The sequence below is a fragment of the Pyrus communis genome, chromosome 1 (genome assembly GCF_963583255.1).
Source record: "Pyrus communis chromosome 1, drPyrComm1.1, whole genome shotgun sequence".
NCBI lineage: Eukaryota > Viridiplantae > Streptophyta > Magnoliopsida > Rosales > Rosaceae > Pyrus > Pyrus communis.
This window is the reverse complement of record NC_084803.1, coordinates 12,088,954-12,108,165: the sequence shown is the minus strand read 5'-3', so window position 1 is coordinate 12,108,165 and position 19,212 is coordinate 12,088,954. Positions and strand designations below refer to the sequence as shown.

The following is a 19,212-nucleotide window of genomic DNA, read 5'->3' as shown; positions in this document are numbered from 1 at the left end:
AAAATTTATATTAAAAAACACTCATTATAATTTAAAGGGACTTGTATATGATTAAACCCATATCTATGTTGTTGACCCTTAATCAAGAACCTCTCCGTCTCTGACACAGAGCCGGAGAGTGTCAGAGCTGGAGAGGATCTCAATTTGTTGAACCCAATGAACTTATAGCCGAAGCCACCAAACCAAAACACAATTAACGAAAACTTAAGATTCCAACAAATATTAAAATTTAAAACCCATCAACATAGTACTTTTGAAAGTTTGTTTCTTTAATTTTTCGGAATGAGATTCCGACAAACCTTTCGCAGCCGACGACACGTTAATTAGACGATAAACCAAATGATTGGCTACGACCAAAACATTGTTTAATAATGATTACCAACTTGAACAAGACGCAAAAGGAATCAAACTAACCTAATTTATATAATACGATGATGAACATTGAACAGGTCATTAGCAAACAAAACCAACTTCTTTTTCTAATGCAGAACAACACGTAATCCTACATGCTTAACACATTATGATAGGGAGATTTCATTTAGCTGCAAAATCACAGGTCACACATGGGAAGCAATCCGCAATCCGCCGCCCGCCACCGGGGGTTTTCTCTTTCCGACATTTTATGCTCACCTAATAAAAGTTGTGTAATAATATAAAGCGACCAATCCGATCAAAATCTTTACCGGGTTCAATAATTACGAGAAGCTTTTTCTTCTTTGACATCTTTTGCATCTGTAAAAGTGTAAAGTGTCACAGGAATAACTGGTCTTAATAGGAACTACAAGTGGTGCTTTCCAGGTTGTACATGGGAGAATTTTACAAGTCACCCTGCAGAGAAAAGAAAAAGCGAAACTCTTGTAAGAGGTCACGAACCTAAAATTTACAAGGAAGCATGTAAAAAATTAGCAAATATATGGGTCCTATATATGGGACTCGATAAGTAGAGCTAACAATTGTAGGGATTATAAGATGGAACCCACGTGATGCTGGAACGCCAAGCGTTTTTGGGGACACGATTTAAGATGCATGAAAATGCTTAATCCTAGAGCAAACAAGATCTTTTGTAAGAAGGTATTAGGTTGGATTAACAATTGAAAGGGCTCAACTAACTTGGGACAAAGTTCAAATATGAAATTTGTCATAGGACCGGACCAACCCTCCACCGAATGAAATTTAAGTTAATTGCTCAAATAAATACAAGACCAGATTTTGAACTTAGTATGATTAAAGTTCAGTTGCTTGATGAAGCTGGACACAGATTGAGTAGCTGCTAGTGATTCCCAATATCCTACTTTATTCTAATTGTTTAAACTATATACTAAACAATTTTGTAGAGATGAAGACAATTCGACATAGTATGGCCCAAGCCCTCGTTTAGTGATGATGTTTAATTTGAAACTGCACTGATCTTTCCAAATGCTGAGTGATCTCTAAGGATGTAGACAGATGAGCAAGCTCGGATGTAGACAGATGAGCAAACTCGGATGTAGACAGATGAGCAAGCTCCGATGAAGGAACCAGGAAGTCATGTTTATTTATTTTTGTTTAATACGTGAGCGACTGAGTAATATAGGCTTGTAAACAGAACTTAATAAGAAAATATTTAATATGGTAAAGACATTTATCTTACCTGAAGATTGGTGTGTAACAGCTGGAGCTAGCTGTTTAAGAGAACTATTGATGTGGCTTAAACACTGCATTTTCAACCCAGAAAACAGAAAAAGAAAAACTATCAGCATCAATTGACTTCTAAATAACATCAAATATTAGATTGTTATGATGTGCATCTGTAGACAGATGATGCTCTACGATATTCGAAACACCACCAAATTCATTATCAGACACAATAACGATACAAAGGGAAGCATGCTTCTTCTTTCCCCCCCTTCTTGGGCAGATGTGAGGAACATCAAACAGTACTAATAAAAAACTAAAATCTAATTCAGATTCAAACATGATATTGCTGACCAGATTTATAATTTCAAGGAACATCAAACGTTACTAATAAAAAACTCAAATATAATTCAGATTCAAACATGATATCGCTGACCAGATTTATAAGCAATACATGAGGAATCTTATTGGGCAAGTTTAGGGGGTGTGGTTTTAGTGTGTTTTAAAGATGAAATTAACCTCAAATATTTTAAAGATGAACTTATCCTCAAAAGATATGAATTGGCAATGCATAAAGGGATATATAAGGAAAAAGAAACGTGCCTAAAACAGATTCAGGAAAACCATATTTACTAGGCCAAGAAAGCTGGCCATTCATCGAGAGCTTGTATAAAAGCTCTGATGATTGTTATGGAATTCAAAAAGTTACTAGGTAAAAAATTAACGGATGCTTGATGAAAAGCCAAAAATAAAGACTGGACTCACAACGACAATATTGAGAAGAAAGAGAGCAGCAGCAGAAACCACCATAGCAACAATATCAATAATGATAGAACACCAAATTCAAAATTTTGAGTGCTGAATTAATCACCAGAATATTCACACATCCACAATCGCCTTTAGGGTGATGAAGTAGTTTCATCATTTTTATCCAACTCTTCATCCTGGTTTCCATTTACAAAAACAACACCGTTCATGGAGTCAGCATCCTCCTCAACAGCCTCTCCTTCACCTTGATCTTCTCCATTCGCCTGCACATCCTGAAACGAAGACACACACAATCCAATTAAAAAACCGGTAAAATCATCCCTTCATGGAACAAACATTAGAGGTTTTTAACTAAAGAAAAGCTGAAAGAGAAGTCTTTTTATGGTTGACAATGCTTCAACTACAGAATAAAATTCCTAACGTACCATCTACAGTTGGATAGAATCACCAATAGTGTGACAAAGTTTCAAAATGCAAGACGCAAGAAACAGAACTTTGTGTTTTAATCTCCCAAAAAGAAAAAAAAAGGCCAGAACAAACTTTAGCCGCGGTTTTGTAAGTCCGAGACCTTATTTGAACTTCTGCACTCTCAAAGATGAGTTAAAAAGTGAAGAAATACTAATAACTATGTAAGCAAGTAACTCAGATGTGAATCAGCTTTATCATCGATTCAAGAACGTTAGCTGGTTATAAACATCTATTTGTCATCAATTGGACAATTTACCTCATGATCCAGATCTCCATTTTCGATTGTGGCTTCTTCATCAATTTGCATGCTTCTGAACCTTTCCACTAGGTTGGTGGTTGGCTTCTCAGCATAGACTGGGTATTGTTCAGCAGGAGGATAAATGCCTCTGCAAATGACCACAAACCAATCCACAATCATCCCAAAAAGCATAAGCACAATTTATTGGCAGTCAGTAATAAAGGTGATATCTACTCTACTGCAGCGCTAAAAAGTAGAATGTTAATGACCCTGATGTTGAACAGTGAGATGAAGGGTGGATACCTATTTTCTGCGTCTTTAGACTCAAGGGCAAGAGAAACCTGCCAGTCCTCGAACAAATTAGGATACTCTTGCGGATCGGCCAATGATTCAGCAGCTTTTTTATTGACCTGTCATATTGAAAATTAAGAATATTTTAGAATAATCAAATATTTGCACAAATATTTCCTTGCTTCAATTGGTGGATAAAGTAGAGTATATAACAATTTTCCGTTGGTATCACTTCCTTCATCTCACCTATACATTTCACTTAAAAGAAAAGCATCATGTTCATGAACTAAAAAACATGCAAAAGTTTAACCTTGTTCAGGTCATTTCTCCAAATTGAAATTATCTCTGAGACCTTGCTTGGTAGGTAAGATCGTGCCATTAAAGCTGCTTCAGGTATCCTTTCACTGTAATGAAAGATGCCAACGCTTTAACATACAAAAAGGACAACTTGAGAAATTGAATGGTCATAATTAGGGTAAACAGAAATTTACCTTTCCAACAACAGCTGTATGCATTCTTCCAATTTACCCAGAATAAATAAACAAAGGAATGCAACATTATTCTTTCCTTGCTCTTTGGCAAGGGATGCAAGTTTTGATATTCCTTGGGCATCTCCAAGAGAAGAATAGAGAAGCAACAAGCCAGAAAGGTCCATTCCATTTGATAGACAATCTTCAGCCAAATCAAGCTGCATAACCCATTCAAGCATATGAATCAAGATTTTGAATGTAAAAAAAATGTGAGGCATCATAGATTCAAAGGTGTTTAATCATCAACAAACTCGTGACCACAATTGATAACAAAGAATATCTAGTTCTTTCAAACAAGACAAAAGTCCTTTATGATCCCCTTCAATCACGATGTTTGGATGAGCAACTCAGTAGTCTTGAGGTGTGAGTGAATGAGGGTCTCTCGGTTTGTTTAATGGAGTTCAAACAGAAGACAGCAGTAAGGGAATACCTTCCCAGTGGACATGGCTAATTCTCCCAGCCGCTTCCATTTGGATTCACTTTGGGCTCCTGTAGCAATTTCCTGCCAGAAAGAAGAAAATAAAATATCTTCAAACAACCAATAAATAGTTATTAGAAAGAGTTTTTTTGTATAAAGGAATTACACACCACGATTTCTCTTCAAATTATCCAGAGCAAACCTTCCTGACAACTTAATAACAACAATTAACTAAGTAAACAAATCTCACCTTTGCAATCTCAAGTCTACCCAGCTGTATAGCAAGATCAAATTTGTAGTCAGCGTCTGTAGCCACTTCCAGTGCATCCTCCAACATACCTCGAGATTCCAAAAATCGAGCCACACTGGATAAAAGCAAAATTTACATCAATATGTCAGTCAATTTACAAAAAAAAAAAAAAAAAAAAAAACGATCACCAAAATATCAACTACGTATCAGAACAGAACAAAAAAGGAAACACATGTGATAGAGATAGTAAATCAGGAAAAACGAATATAATATACTTGTAAATCAGATTATTATATTAGGATCCTTTTTATTGAACTAATAATAATTATACTTGTATGAGAACCAAAAAGCAATATGAAATGCGGTTTTAGGTAAGAAATGGATCTGGGCTTTAAGCTATATCTAATATCACTAGATGGTGCACAACAGTTGCCCATACAAAATATGGTTTCCTACCTATTATGTTGCTCTGGAGGAATTGTTGGAAAGATTTGCTTTGCATGCTCTAAATCTCCACGTATAACAAGTGTTTTGTACTCGATCAAGCTGAGAAGCAAGGTGTATCCAATGACACTGCATAGGTAACAATATTAACAAGTTAAAATAAACACTCCGAAGTGCATGCGTTGACTCCCCTTCAGAACTGCAGCTTGTACACTCACTTAAACTCTTTATCAATTAGAAAGAGACGACTTTGATTGGCAAGATATCCCAGCAAGTACATGGGCCGGTCCAGGTGAAACATTGTGGTCACCTGAAAAGCCACCGAGTCAAAACAGAGCACCATCTCCAAGTTTTTTTTTTAATGCCCTAAATAATATTCTGAGAACAACAGTGACATAATAAAAGTCTGGTCCAGAACACTGATTTTAAAAAGCCACAAATTTTGTATACCTCGCCACCAACACAATAGTTAAGTCGCCAAGAAGTGTTATTGTAAACGAAACAGTCCCCGACCCATAATCCAGTTCTGACACGCTCATTTATTTCATAGAGGAGTTCAAAAGCATCCTCTACACCTAGTTCATCAACTGGCCTTCCATTGTCAAAATAGGATGAGACTACATCCCTCTGCCAAATCAACCACACTAAGTTAATTATATGAATTACTTTTAGCTCAGATATACAGAAAAAACTACGCAAATGCAAATGAAGATGGGATAGGAGAGCTTAAATGGGAGAACTTTTACATCGTATTTTAGAATGTAGAATGATGAATCACTCGTGATTGCCACCAAATCGCCACTATCAGCCCAATAAACATTCTTGAACAGTCAAAGCAACCAAAGGAATGTATTAGTACCCATGCAGCCAGAATAAGAAGTCTGATAATCAAAATTTCGTATATGTTACACCTTAACATTGACATCAATACGTCTAATCAATCTGCATTCCGCCCAGTCATAGAAGCATATGAAGTCATTTGAGCGCATTGCCAGTAAGACCCCTCCATAAATATGTTCTACAGAAAATGTTGGTCGAACATTCTTCTTCTCCTGAAATCAAATTTTAACTCGATCAGATTTGAAAACAAGGCAAATATACTGTTAGGGGAAAATTCCATCTCTTTTCATAGATTACGTATCTGCATGAATTAGCCATTGTTTTAATTCAAAAGGCAATGGTTTTTTAAGCAAAGAATAGATCTGCCACCACTCTCATAAGATGAATACAGAATTTCTGATAAGTATTCTCACTTCCAAGTTCAAACATTGCATCATTCACTAACTTTTGTCCAAACTGGTGTCTACAGTTTAACCAATACATTCATTGTCCCTATACAGTCAAGGCATTGCCTTACTCGTGTAAAATTCTAGAGAGCACAACTTGTGGAGGAAAATAGGGCAAAAGAGAAGTGTTCTTGCAAAAGTAACATTAGCAATAACTTACAGGAATTTATTAATGGAAAACAAAGGAGTTAAAAAGGTTCAAAACCTGGAAAGTTTTGCTATAAACTTTTATCCTTGATGTAGTTTCCCTAACAGCACATTCTCCATCAGATGACCAAACAAATTCCAATGCTGAACCAAAGGATCTATTTCTCCATGCTAAAGCTGTGTATATTATGTACTCGCCATCTCCACAGACAACAACAAACCTTCCATTGGGGTTGTGCTTCAAACTCTGAAATCAAACTCAAAATAAAATCCGTTTGTCAAAACAATGTAATTAAAATTAGGCGTTTAATAGTCATAGTCTTATACGAATCTACAAGTGTGGGCGGTTTTGAGAAAAAAAATAATAATAAAGGATTTGGGACTTCAACAAATTGCTAAAGGTACGGAATTGCTTCACAGCTGATGCCTTGTTAGTTGTGACTTGACCACAATTTGATCAATTGGAAATTCAAAAAAAATTATAGTATAAGGTTGGGTGGACACGAGCACAGTCACACCCATACAGAACTTAGAGCCAAAACTGAGACTCAGAACAATGAGGAGACAAGAATCTTGTTTCAAATTGTTTCAAATCTTCCTCACTCTCCTCTATATCTCTTCATGTTAACATAAAATCTCTGCAATAGTAATGCATCATGGTTAAAAAGCCAGATCCACAGTAACTTGAACTGATGTATCATGCGCATTCATGAAAAGAGGACTGTTCTGTCTACTATGGACAAGACAAACATCACAGCAGAAAGCTTGGAAACACCTTAACAATGTAATAAGGTAGGTAAGTTGACCAAAAAAAAATCACTGGATTAATGTTCCTCAAACAGATAAACTTACTTGAGGATAAAGGTCACAGGTTCCCAACTCCTTCACGGCCAAAGGCAATCTTTCTCCATCTGTAGCCTGAGTTTTACAATCATCAATGTTTATAAATTCAAGCATAAGAATATCTAGTTCTAGAACCATGTCAGGCAGAATGATCAAAGTCTGAGGAAGTAGGGATATTGAACCTCAAAATCTGCTCCAACGCTTTTGATATTCACAGTTTGAATCTCATTATGCTTTGCCCAAATAATTTTTCCACCACTATCCATGCTAGCAACTGGTACTTCTCGACCAATTTTAACCATTATGGCTCCTTCATCATAACCAATTACAATCCTGTACGCATATAAGAGATCTTATGAAACCATCACATCAAACAATATTATAGTTCACAAAGCACCCACTCAGATTTCAGCATTCCAAGGTATTGTAATAGTGAAGGTCTGGTCTTACTCAATAATTTACATCAAAAGCTAACTAATAGTTTGTACACATAGAAAACAAATAAAAAATAAAGACAACAAGGCTTACCGGCGTGAACCTTTCATGTACCCAAAAGCCCAAACACGTTCAAGTCCATAATTCAATGTGTTTTCAAGCCTGCAAAGTAATTATTCATGTAAAAAGAATTCCCTTTTCTCTGAGAGAACCAGTAAATCAACAAAATGATAGTGTAAAACATGGAGAGGCATAAAAGGTACGACAGAATCCAATAGCCTGCCTGTAAAAGGAAGAGAAACATAAAATGCAAACTGAACAGTATGTTTTATTCATTAAAGACCTAAAAGAAAAATACCATTTAATAAAAAGTAGGCAAAGTCTTTCAAGAATGCAATATACTAACATAACAAAATTCTCATCACATGGTCTAGGTGCATTCCGGGCAAGAAGGCAAAACACTATTTTATTTTCCGAGCCTTAACAATCCAAAGGCAAACAAAATGATCCTTGGCAACTAAGAATAAATGAAATTGACAATAGGACATCCAAAATAGCTGAAACAAACACTTGTACACTTGAAATTTAAAACTTACCGATAAGTGGTCGAGTGCCATATTCTAACAGTTCCATCCTCTGAACCAGTAATTATAACTGGAAGTTCTGGATGAAAGCAAACTGCAGATACATTGTGAGTATGTCCATCAAGTGTCTGAACACAGCTTTTTGTCTGATAGTCCCACACCTGTTTACATAACTTCCGATTACAGTGTTTTCAAGATAACCATGCATGCATGCATGCACAAACAGTGAAGGTCAGTCCACACAATAACACTGAATTTTCAAGAAAATGGTGTGTACCTTTGCTGTATGATCATCTGAACCTGTGATTAAGTATGGTTTATCACCGCCAGTGAAGTAATCAACACAATTTACCCCTTTCGAGTGAGCATCCAATGTAAAATTTGGGTCAGGGGAGACAAGATTCCAGATCTGGAAACAAGATAATGACAAACAATTAATAGTATGCACAACTGATTATTTTCTAATATAAACTTACACGGGTTACTGAGGAACATTTCTAAACCCACCTTTACAGTATGATCCAAGGAAGCACTTGCAAAAGTGTTGGTGTCTTTAGGGTTAAAGGTCACTTGCATCACATAGTGAGAATGTCCTTCAAATATCTGAGTACACATCCAACCTTTTTCCCAATCCCACAGTTTGATAAGCATGTCATCGGATGATGACAAAACATATGGAAGTGTTGGATGGACAGCCACACATCTAATGTAGTCTGAGTGTGCTTCAAAGACTTTAACTTTATCCATTGTATTATAATTGTATACACGAATAAACATGTCATCAGCTCCAGCCACTACCCACTGCTTACGCACTACAAACTTTGCTGACCGAACTGCAAGCAGTAAATTTATACATCAAACATGTTTGATTATCTAGAACATTGAGCTAATACGAAAACTAACATGCAATTACCTGGCAAATCAGTGACTTCAAAAGACTTTGCCATGCTCTGCATGTAAATTAGGAAAATTACAGTCAGCACTAACATAATTACACCCACAAAAGATTTGATATCAAAGAAGCCAAACATATAAAGTCTCACAAGGAAAGAATCGATCTTTGAAGTATGGATTGTCCAAAGACATCAATGATGGTTAAGAGCAACAGAATAAGGTAATTTCAATGGAAGGAGGGACCACCCGTATGAAACATCTTAACCTGTGCCATTTTGAAAATATGAATTTTTCATTCACTAAAAGCTCAATTTGTTAGTCTTAGCGGTCACTCACTTGTTGTGTTCTCGACTAATGCAGCCTACTGACAATAAAGAAAAGCTTTCTATGACTGTTCAATAATCACACAAAGAAAAGGAGTTTCCAAGCACGGCAAATACAACAGAGAAGCGGTAATTTGAAAATGCAACCATGTCCGCGAGATCAAACCCCGAAGCAAGTAATGTGTTAACCCAAGACAAATACTAGAATCGGACAAGTGTGACATACCTGTGACTGGTAATTGAAGATGTACACAGTTCCGGAATACAGACTCGCAAGGATCCTGCCACAAAGATAAACACAGTATAAGTAGGCCTCACCGATTCGAAACAAATTCACAATTACAGAAACAGTGAAAGAGCATAGTATGTTAGGATTGGTAAAAATTACCATGGCTCAGATGGATGTAGATCCAAAGACTTAACTCTCTCGGTTCTTTGCACAAATTTCCGCTGCATAATTCGCAATCACAGTAAGCAGAATATTGAAAGCTCCGAAAACGAAAAGCTCAAACTTGAAACGGATAACACAAACTGAACGAAACTGAGGGAAATCTACCTTGATATCGAGCCTGAGAGGCTGCAAATTCAACATAGAAACAGCAGAAAAATGGAGTAAATCAGTGAAAATTCACCAGAGAAAACAGTAAGAAATGCAGAGATGAAGTTAAACCAAGTAAAATCTTGAAATTTAGAGTGAAATTTCGGTTCACATTTTCAGATCCGAGCCGAAACCAAAATCTGGAACGTTACCATTTTTGGAGAGCTCGAGGAAGTCGGTGCGGAGCTCCGAAGAGGGAAGATGGAAAGAATCGGCGATGAAGAGATCGAAGCGAATTGAATTCAGAGTTCGAACGGAGGTGTAAGTCTTGTGGGCTCGCACGTTCAGTTCGCTCGCAAAGAATAACAGAGTGTTCTTCTGAGAGAGAGAGAGAGAGAGGGAGAGAGGGAGATAGGGCTAATGTAGGCTTTGGGCTCGGGCTCGAGTCCAAACCTATATTTTGGATTTGCATTTGGATTTAGATTTGGGCCTAATGTTACGTCCACTATTTTTCTTGACTGCAAACCATGGGCTTGAGACTCATCGACATGTAGTTTTTCATTTATTTATGGGTATATTATATTTTCATATCTCAGATTTAGAATCTATTTCAATTCCTTACAATATCTTTAAAATATTTCACTTTCATACCTTAAGTACTATTTTATTTTAAAATAATACATCCGTTACATTTTTCATCCATTAGTCCGTTAAATGCTGATGTGGTTGCCAAATGTATTTCATGTGGCAAAAAAAAAAAAAATTAAAATTTTTTTTTTGAAAAAAAAACATGAATTAAAAAAAAAAAAAAAAAAAAAAAAACCTGAAAACACAGAAACCCACCCCACCCCATAACCCCTCTTCTCCCTCCCAAGCATCCCAACATCCCTAAACTTGAAAGAAGAAGAAGAAGAAGAAGAAGGAGGAGGAGGAGGAAAAAAAAGTCCCAAAAATCATCTTCGAGCGGGGGGTTTTTCGGGGGGGGGGGGGTGGGGTGTGGAAGGGGGAAGGGAGCTGGGTCGGGGTGGGGGAGGGTCGCTGGGCAGTGCGGGGTAGGGGGGGGATGGAAGGAAGTTGGGTCGGGGTGGGGGGGGCGGGGAACGGGAGGGATAGTTTCAAATTTATTTATGTTTTTTTCCTTTCTTCCTCCGCTTCCTCCTCTTCTTCTTCTTCTTCTTCTTGCAGATGTGGGTCAGTTAGGAGGGGGGAGGGATAGTTTCAATTTTTTTTTCTTTCTTCCTCCCTCCTTCTCTTCATCTTCTTCTTCTTCTTTTTCTTCTTCTTCTTGCAAGCTGTGGGTCGCTGTGTATTTCAATATTTTTTTTTTTTTTTTTTAGGTGAGAAAATTCAGGTTTTGGATGGGATAGAATGGGAGGGAAGGTGAAGAGAGTGGAGGAGAGGGAGGTGGTTGGGATGCTTGGGAGGGAGAAGAGGGGTTGTGGGGGTGGGGTGGGTTTATGAGTTTTCAAGTTTTTATTTTTTAATTCATGTTTTTTTTTTAAATTTTTATTTTTATTTTTTTGCCACGTGGAAGACATTTGGCAACCACATGACATACATGTGGCAACTATGTCAGCATTTAACGAATCAATGGTTGGAAAATGTAACGGAAGTATTATTTTGAAATAAAATAGTACTTAAGGTATGAAATGTTTTGAAGATGTTGTAAGGAATTGAAATAGACCCCAAACCTGAGGTATGAAAATGTAATTTACCCTTTATTTATTTTGGAAGCGAGTTTCATAATTAGCTACAATACATAAATGTATTTAATACAATAACCACCTGACGATCAGATATAATTCATGTGAATATATATATATATATATTTAATACAGTCATTATCTGACAGTCAAATTATAATTATATAAAATCCGTTCTCTTTTTTGGTTATTCTGCACAATTGGATTTTTAGTTGTTCAATTGAATAAATAAATAAAATCAAGGAATAAAAACAAAGACAAATGTGCAAGATAAGAAAATAAAAGTGTAAAAATCGTTGCGTTTTTATATATCTACTTTATCAACAAAGAAAGTGCAGGTCTAGGCCTAATCGAGTTGGGACGTATGTGTTCTCTTTTTGCACTCAAGTTGGCCTAACCCACGTCTACAAATCTTTATTCAAATTGTACATGCCGTTTCAAACATGCATCTCGATCGATAATACCTTCATAAAAGTAAAAGAAATTTACAATTCCATCAATCATGTGCAAAACCAAGAAACCTGCTGATAAACTTGGCAACTGGTGTGGCATCACCTGGATGGTACGGAACCAGGGAACCCAAATTCATATCTGGTGGGCGAGCATAGTACAAATGCTTCACGTCTGCAACTTCTTCTGCCAACTCACTCTGATGGTTATTCATCAGATCTTCATTCGCTACCATGACTAAGGGCTTACCAAGCTGCAAAGTCTCGAATACATGCTCCCTGACACTGCACCGCAGCAAATTATATTCACATCAAACATCAACGAAAATAAAAATGGCTCACAATCAACAAAGTTTTTATACTTTTTACAACGTGACAAAGTGTCCGTGGGCGAGCATAGTACTTTTTATACTATTTTGACAAAAAATCATTTCAAAAATGATGAATCCAAAAACTAGAGGGGAAAAATAAATTTTCTGCAGAATATAGCACTCGTCAACTAAATTTAGAAATTATAGACAAGCGTCGCATTTACGACAAGAAAAGAGATGAAACTAATACATTATAGCTACTCAGATTCTAAGTGATGAATTAGCGCTGCATTTTAGCTGAAGACGCTAAAGCCAAATATTCTTTAAGAAATACATCAGTATCTCTGCAAGTCTTCTATTATTCAGATGGTAAAAAAAATGCAGAAAGATAAACAGACGCTATCAGAATCATACCTGCATGACTGACACAAGAGATGCTGCTCTCAGATGGTCTGCAATGCTCGAAGAAAAAGTGTAGTCAACAGCAAGGGGCTCATCTCCTCCTTCAGCCTGCATTATAACAACAATGTTGAGGGGGAAAGATGTTGCACAAAGTATGTCTGACATAAGAGAACATGGAAGTCATTTAACTTAACATTCCTCCATTCTGTTGCTACAACATTACTAGCAACCAGGCTATTTCAAAGTAGTAGAAAATCAAGCAACGGATGAATTCTTGTTTGAATTTATGAAAGCACGGACAAACTAGTTTTTTTCTTTTAACCTCTATCTGCGTAGGAATTGAATATCAACACTACAGCTACCCATAAACCCAAATCTAAAATAGCAAACTGGATAACGCATTCGTTTACAAATCCACTTTGCACCACTAAAGTTTGCTACTTTGCAGTAGATAATGAAGAGCAGCAACTAATCGCATAACTCGGTTGAGAAATATCTTCGTGGGAATGTAGGATCCGCGGCCCATTTCAAAGAGAAGCCGAGTATACCAACTCTTGTTTAACCTCACGCGTATCCACCTCTCGATCAAGAGCATCAAAACTGGTAGTTCCAACAGTTACAAAAACTATCTTCTTAGCTTTCACATTAACCTCACCATATCCCATCTGCAATCACTTAGGTTTCTGAAAAGCACGAATCACTTAACCCTATAGCTAATCACAGGCAGCAAGAAACAATATCACCATAAAACAATTCAGGAACAACTAGGAATTATGAGAAATAAACTATTTTCCAGGAAAAAAAAAAATTACATTTCTAACAGCAGTTTTGATAAACTAAAATTCTTATGAAATCCCAACTTTAAAGAATTCAAGAGCAGCATCAAAATAATAAGTGAAAATGCACTTATGAATCATAAAAAAATTGATAAAATCGAAACGGATAACAAAATCTACCTTGATATCGAGCCGGAGAGGCTGCAAATTCACCATGGAAACAGCGCAAAAATTGATGAAATTAATCAAAATTCACAAGAAAAAACAGTAAGAAAGGCAGAGATGAAGTTAAACTAAGTAAAATATTGAAACTTAGAGTAAACTTTCGGTTCGCATTTACCATTTTCCGTGAGCTGGGAGATGAAGGAGCTCGAGGAAGTCGGTGCGGAGCTCCGAAGAGCGAAGCTGGAAGGCCTTGGCGGTACAGAGATGGAAGCGGATTGAGCCCGGAGGCAGAGTTCGAATGGAGGTGTGAGTCCTGTGGGCTCGCACTTTCAGTTCGGAACAGAGTCCAAAATAATGTTTGGGTTTGGACTTGTAGTTGTGTCATGATTTATAATTTATTTATTTATTTCGAAAATAATTTTTACACTTCTTTTTTTTTACTCTGTACTATGCATTTCCAGTCGTTGAATTGAATAGAATTAAAATAAATAAAACATTAGATGAGAACCAAGAGAAAAGTTGATGACAAGAAAATGCGGGTATGAAAATCGTTGCTAATTTATATTTGTATTTAATAAATAAAAATTGCATGTATAAGCGTAGGATGAAGTTGGCTAGAATAATGTATTATTTCTGTATTCAGATTAGCTTAACGCACATCTACAACTTGCAAGCTACAAGAAAAACCGCTCCAACTGCAAGCCGGTTTTAACTACAAGAAAATCATGTATGCTCTGACCTCCTCGCATACTTTGGTTTTCATTGTTTCAAAACAAAGTAAAAGTTCCAAATATTTGATCCATCATCCATGGTATTGCCAATAAGAAAAGAGTAATACTACACTTATTTCTTATCAAGTAAGAAAAATAATAATTTTACATCGGAGAAATAAAATTCCACTTTTCCCCCTTAAGAACAAACCCCAACAACAACAACAACCAAGTGTAAATTTCTCGGGGTACCAGCAACTGCAGAATCGAAACCCAGAACACAGCATCAAACTTATTGTATGCATCATCGCTTGCGGTTTATGATGAACCTTCGGCTTCACTGGACTTGCGAATCGAAAACTTGCAATTTACGATTGCATCCTCGATCGATAAGTAGATATTTTCTTTTCCGATCTTGTCTACGAAATGTGACGTTTGTATTTTCTCCATCACCTTAATCCTCGGGTTTATTATTCCCAGCTAAAATGACAAACAAATACAGAAATTATCTTTTATTCTCGTTATAATTAACTATTAAGACGAATAATTGATGAACAAGTACATGAATGCATGCATTTCATCTTTACCTTAATCCCTCTTGCAGCTAAGGTTTTGTGTACTTCCGCCAACGTTTCAATGCCAGTCATATCGATGGTTATAACTCCTACGAAATCGAGTTTGAAACATTTAATTTAAATTGGAGAAACAGTCATGAACGATGCAAAAATAAAATAAAAAAATTATCAATGAGGTAGGGAGATTTGAAGATGCGATATATAATCAAGTTTAATCGTACCTGACAATTCGAGCAAGACATGCTCAAGCTGGCCTCCGCTAGCATCTAATTGTTCTTGCTCATCCCAAACCCATCTCAAAATCCTATTTCCAAATATATACTAATTAGAAAAATTTACTAATAATACTATAATTTTAGTTAAGCAATATCGTTAATTTTGAAATGTATAATATAAGCTAAACATAAACATTACCTTTCCCTTATATAGTTGCCATTTGCAAAGTAGACTGGGGAGCCAATTTGTAGTACCAGGACTCCTGAATTCCTCGCAGCTTCTGGATACTGCTCTATGTCACGGTAAATAACCGAGTCTGGTATTTTTCCAAGCTTACAAGTGCCAGGCCTAGCCACATAAAGGAGAGCTCTCACAAGACCAAGTACGATCTAATCAAACAAAGACTTACTAGGTTAATTCAAGATTAAAACCCTAATAAGATTAATGAATACGTAAATGGCTACAAGCCTGCCAGTGTTTTCAGAAAATCAAAAGCACTTATTGAACTTAGCATAAATTAATACACTCAAACACATTTTAGGGTTTATGAATTCTGAAAGCACTATGGAGAAACAACTATCAAGTTCTTTTATAAGAGCATTTGCACTTTTGAAAAAGACTTAAAGCATAAACATGTGTGAGAAGAAGTGCTTACTGAGATACCGAGACCGATGTCCATGCTAATGAAGGCAACACCTAAAACGGCAGCCATGCAGATGACGAAGTCAAACTTGTCAACCTTGAAGAGTTCATAGACTTCATTGTATTTGATGAGTCCAAGCATGGCGGACATAATAATTGCAGATAAAGCAACAAGAGGGGTGTAACTAAAGAGAGGAGCCAAGAACAGAAGAACGAACATCATAAAAAGTGCCATCACTGCGTTTGTCATTTGTGATCTTGCTCCCGCATTGTAATTCACCGCAGTCTTTGAAAATGGTCCTAATTAAATTATAATACAAAATTAATCAAAGAATTATAGAATATGTTGAACAGTGATTAGTGAAATCAATTGGAGATAAACAATTTGTATGTAAATATAATATACCAGTAGTCAAGTAACATGAGGTGAAAGATCCAATAATGTTCATGAAGCCAAAAGCTATCATTTCCTTATTCCCATCAACTTGTTCGTTCCTCATTATGGCAAAGCTCCTTCCAATTGCTATTCCCTCCTGAAAAAGGTTATTTGATAATTAAAATACATATTAAACTAACCTAGTAGTAACTAAAAACTAAAGTCTCCCTTAATTTAAACCAGAAATGAAAATTAATGGGAGAAATAATTAGTAGGTAGGTTAAGGTCTTTCTCACAGCCAAAGCAATAAGGCCAGTAATAGCCGCAGCCTTCACAACAGCTGGAAAATATTTTTTGTCAAAGGTCAAATATTGAATGGAAGAAGGATTGATCCCTTTCTTCAAGTCTCCCACCTGAGAATAGAAATCGATAAATAAATATAAGAAAATAACAACAAAAGAAATGAGATATGAAAACTAAGAGACCATCTTTCATGTTATGAATACACTCTCACCGTGACATTCCGTGCCATGAACGTCCTTCTCGTAGTTTTAATACAATTTGAATGGAAACCTTTGCTTTTATTTTTATATTAACTATTCTATTAATAAATGAATATTTGAAACAAGTTAGCACACTTACAATTGGTATTCCGTGGTCTTTTGCATGGGCAAAATAAGCAATAAGGCACCCAACAACCACCACGACAAGTGGAGTCATAGCCGACACCCAGAATAGCTTTGGTTTTCTGTTTCTCTGAAAAGTAAGTGAACATCATTAATATAGAGGAAGAGTAATTATTTATTTATTATTTATAAACTACATTTATTTATTGATCACAAGCAGTGACCAAACCAACACGGAGGCTTCGGCTGCCACTGACTCTTAACAACCTCAAATATCTCCCTTCCGAAATTTTATATGACTCCTACAATAGCTAAGGCAAACAAAATAGAGAGAGCATTTATTAATTAATTAATTTATTTAAAACCTACCAAAACTACAACCTTTTCAAAATAGGGAGAGCTTTTTTAGTTGGATGATAACTTGGTTGTATATAATGAAACATGAATGGAAGTCAATGGTTGAATGATAACTTGGTTTTATAAAATGATAAATGTATTTGATGTTATTGATAATGATGTTGTGATAGGATATTCCTAAAATATGAGAACATGTCTTTGCCAATTATAAATTAAAATATATTTAGTTGTTAGAGGACTTTGTTCGTATCGTAACCCATTATTGTAAATTCTAGCTCGGCGACTCACAAGATAGATATATATATATATATATATTTTTTTTTTTTTTTAATAGCGGGAACCATATCCCAGTGAGTTTTTGTTGAAGAACAGAAAACTCACCAGCCACCTGGTGAACTGTAGTAAAAGGAGGAAGGTAATACCCAGAACTACACTCTCCCACCTCCACTGCAAAAAGAGTGAAAAATATCATTAATTTCCTTCTTTTTATTGCAAATGTCATTCAATTTTAAAGCGCGTCCATGCACCTAATCCACGCCACTGTGATTTGTAATAATCGACATTTTAGGAATTAATCAACTGTTACCAAAATTAGGGAAAAAAACTATATATGCACTAATTTCGCATTAATATGTGGATAAGCACTGACCTCGTTTCTATGCTGGAATACTGATTTCAAAACGTTTACAACGTCGGTTTTGGTCGTGAAATTCTTCAACCCTAAAAAGCCCTTCAACTGTTGCAAGCAAATTATAATTGCAGTCCCTCCCATGAAGCCAGTGATGGTGGAATGTGATAGGAAATCCACCAGAATCCCCAGCCTGAATATCGACGACAATAACTTTTATATAATTAGGTTAAATTTGCATTAAAAGGTGCACACACATATACATATACATATACGGTACCTGTTTGTTTCCGTACTACACAATAAATTCTCACCTTAGAATACCCAAAGCGGTCTGAATAATGCCGGTGATAAAGGTGGCCGTAAAAACTAAGCGCAGGTACAATGTAGGGTCTGCCTTTGGATCAGCTACTTCTCCAATGATTTCGGCAATAAGCAACGAGCATGCTGCCACTGTTCCCACAGCGAGGTACTTGGAGTCTCCAAAAATTGCATAAATAAGAGGAGGAACAAAGCTTGAATCTACACAATTATAACACAACCCATTAATTATTTATTGGTTTGGTTGCACATAAAATTATCGAAGAAATATTCTCTTGCCAGACGCTGAACTTGGACTGTGTGTGCATATATTTTAGAAGATAATATTCAATTTAATCAATGATTCAGATTCGAGGGCCTTACAGAGGCCGATAATGGGAGGAATCTGGCAGAGTTTGGCGTAGCTAATTCCTTGAGGAATGGCGAGACTGGTGATGGTGAGTGCGGCAAGGACGTCGTATTGAAACGTCTTCAGACTGTATTTCGGAAGCCATCCCAAGATGGGAACGAAATATTGGAAACCCTTCCTGACCTTCCCAAGTGGTTTCTCATTTGCGAATGCCTTGAAAGGGTCGTCGGGGAAAAAGGTCTCCTTGAGGTCGGATTTGAAGGCGGTGCCGAAGCTTCGCGGAGCTGCGAAGCTGACTGAGCCGCTTGTTTTCGCCGTGGAATTCATGAAACAGGCCGAGTCAGTTCAGATAAGAGATCGTAAGAGCACGAGGAGAAAATAGGAGTGCGAGAGTTAGAGATATAGGTTGTGAGAGAAACTACCCAAAGAACACGTACATTTATAGGAACAAAGGGGAATGGTTGGAATGATGGAATGGGCCGGAATGGCCAAGATTAATGGGAATAGTGTGGCGCACTAATTTGACAAGTCACGG

The 19,212-nt window shown here is 36.5% G+C and overlaps 2 protein-coding genes and 1 long non-coding RNA gene across 3 annotated transcripts; all 3 read right to left on the bottom strand.

The window, feature by feature from the left end:
* Positions 1 to 518: 518 nt before the first annotated feature.
* On the bottom strand, positions 519 to 10,442 carry LOC137733101 (coatomer subunit beta'-3-like). The gene is made up of 26 exons (XM_068472274.1): positions 10,284 to 10,442; positions 10,090 to 10,110; positions 9,922 to 9,983; positions 9,760 to 9,814; positions 9,230 to 9,266; positions 8,824 to 9,149; positions 8,594 to 8,725; positions 8,329 to 8,477; positions 7,826 to 7,894; positions 7,480 to 7,630; positions 7,307 to 7,372; positions 6,513 to 6,701; positions 5,933 to 6,073; positions 5,768 to 5,842; positions 5,472 to 5,648; positions 5,240 to 5,331; positions 5,034 to 5,150; positions 4,578 to 4,692; positions 4,340 to 4,411; positions 3,871 to 4,067; positions 3,690 to 3,783; positions 3,392 to 3,498; positions 3,107 to 3,236; positions 2,486 to 2,654; positions 1,631 to 1,694; positions 519 to 828 (listed from the first exon to the last, which is right to left on the bottom strand). The coding sequence occupies exons 1-24, from the start codon at positions 10,284 to 10,286 to the stop codon at positions 2,514 to 2,516; spliced, it is 2,718 nt and encodes a 905-aa protein (XP_068328375.1). The 5' UTR covers positions 10,287 to 10,442; the 3' UTR covers positions 519 to 828; positions 1,631 to 1,694; positions 2,486 to 2,513.
* Positions 10,443 to 12,053: 1,611 nt separating this feature from the next.
* On the bottom strand, positions 12,054 to 14,193 carry LOC137728576 (uncharacterized). Its single transcript, XR_011067926.1, has 4 exons — positions 14,053 to 14,193; positions 13,893 to 13,913; positions 12,949 to 13,044; positions 12,054 to 12,508 (listed from the first exon to the last, which is right to left on the bottom strand). It is a non-coding gene; the product is annotated as an uncharacterized lncRNA (long non-coding RNA).
* Positions 14,194 to 14,791: 598 nt separating this feature from the next.
* Positions 14,792 to 19,004, bottom strand: LOC137731073 (probable sulfate transporter 3.5). The gene is made up of 12 exons (XM_068470148.1): positions 18,692 to 19,004; positions 18,322 to 18,529; positions 18,029 to 18,200; positions 17,761 to 17,826; positions 17,039 to 17,152; positions 16,693 to 16,809; positions 16,427 to 16,553; positions 16,034 to 16,320; positions 15,577 to 15,767; positions 15,384 to 15,466; positions 15,175 to 15,251; positions 14,792 to 15,067 (listed from the first exon to the last, which is right to left on the bottom strand). Exons 1-12 carry the CDS (start codon positions 19,002 to 19,004, stop codon positions 14,906 to 14,908), a joined length of 1,917 nt encoding a protein of 638 aa, XP_068326249.1. The 3' UTR covers positions 14,792 to 14,905.
* Positions 19,005 to 19,212: the final 208 nt, after the last annotated feature.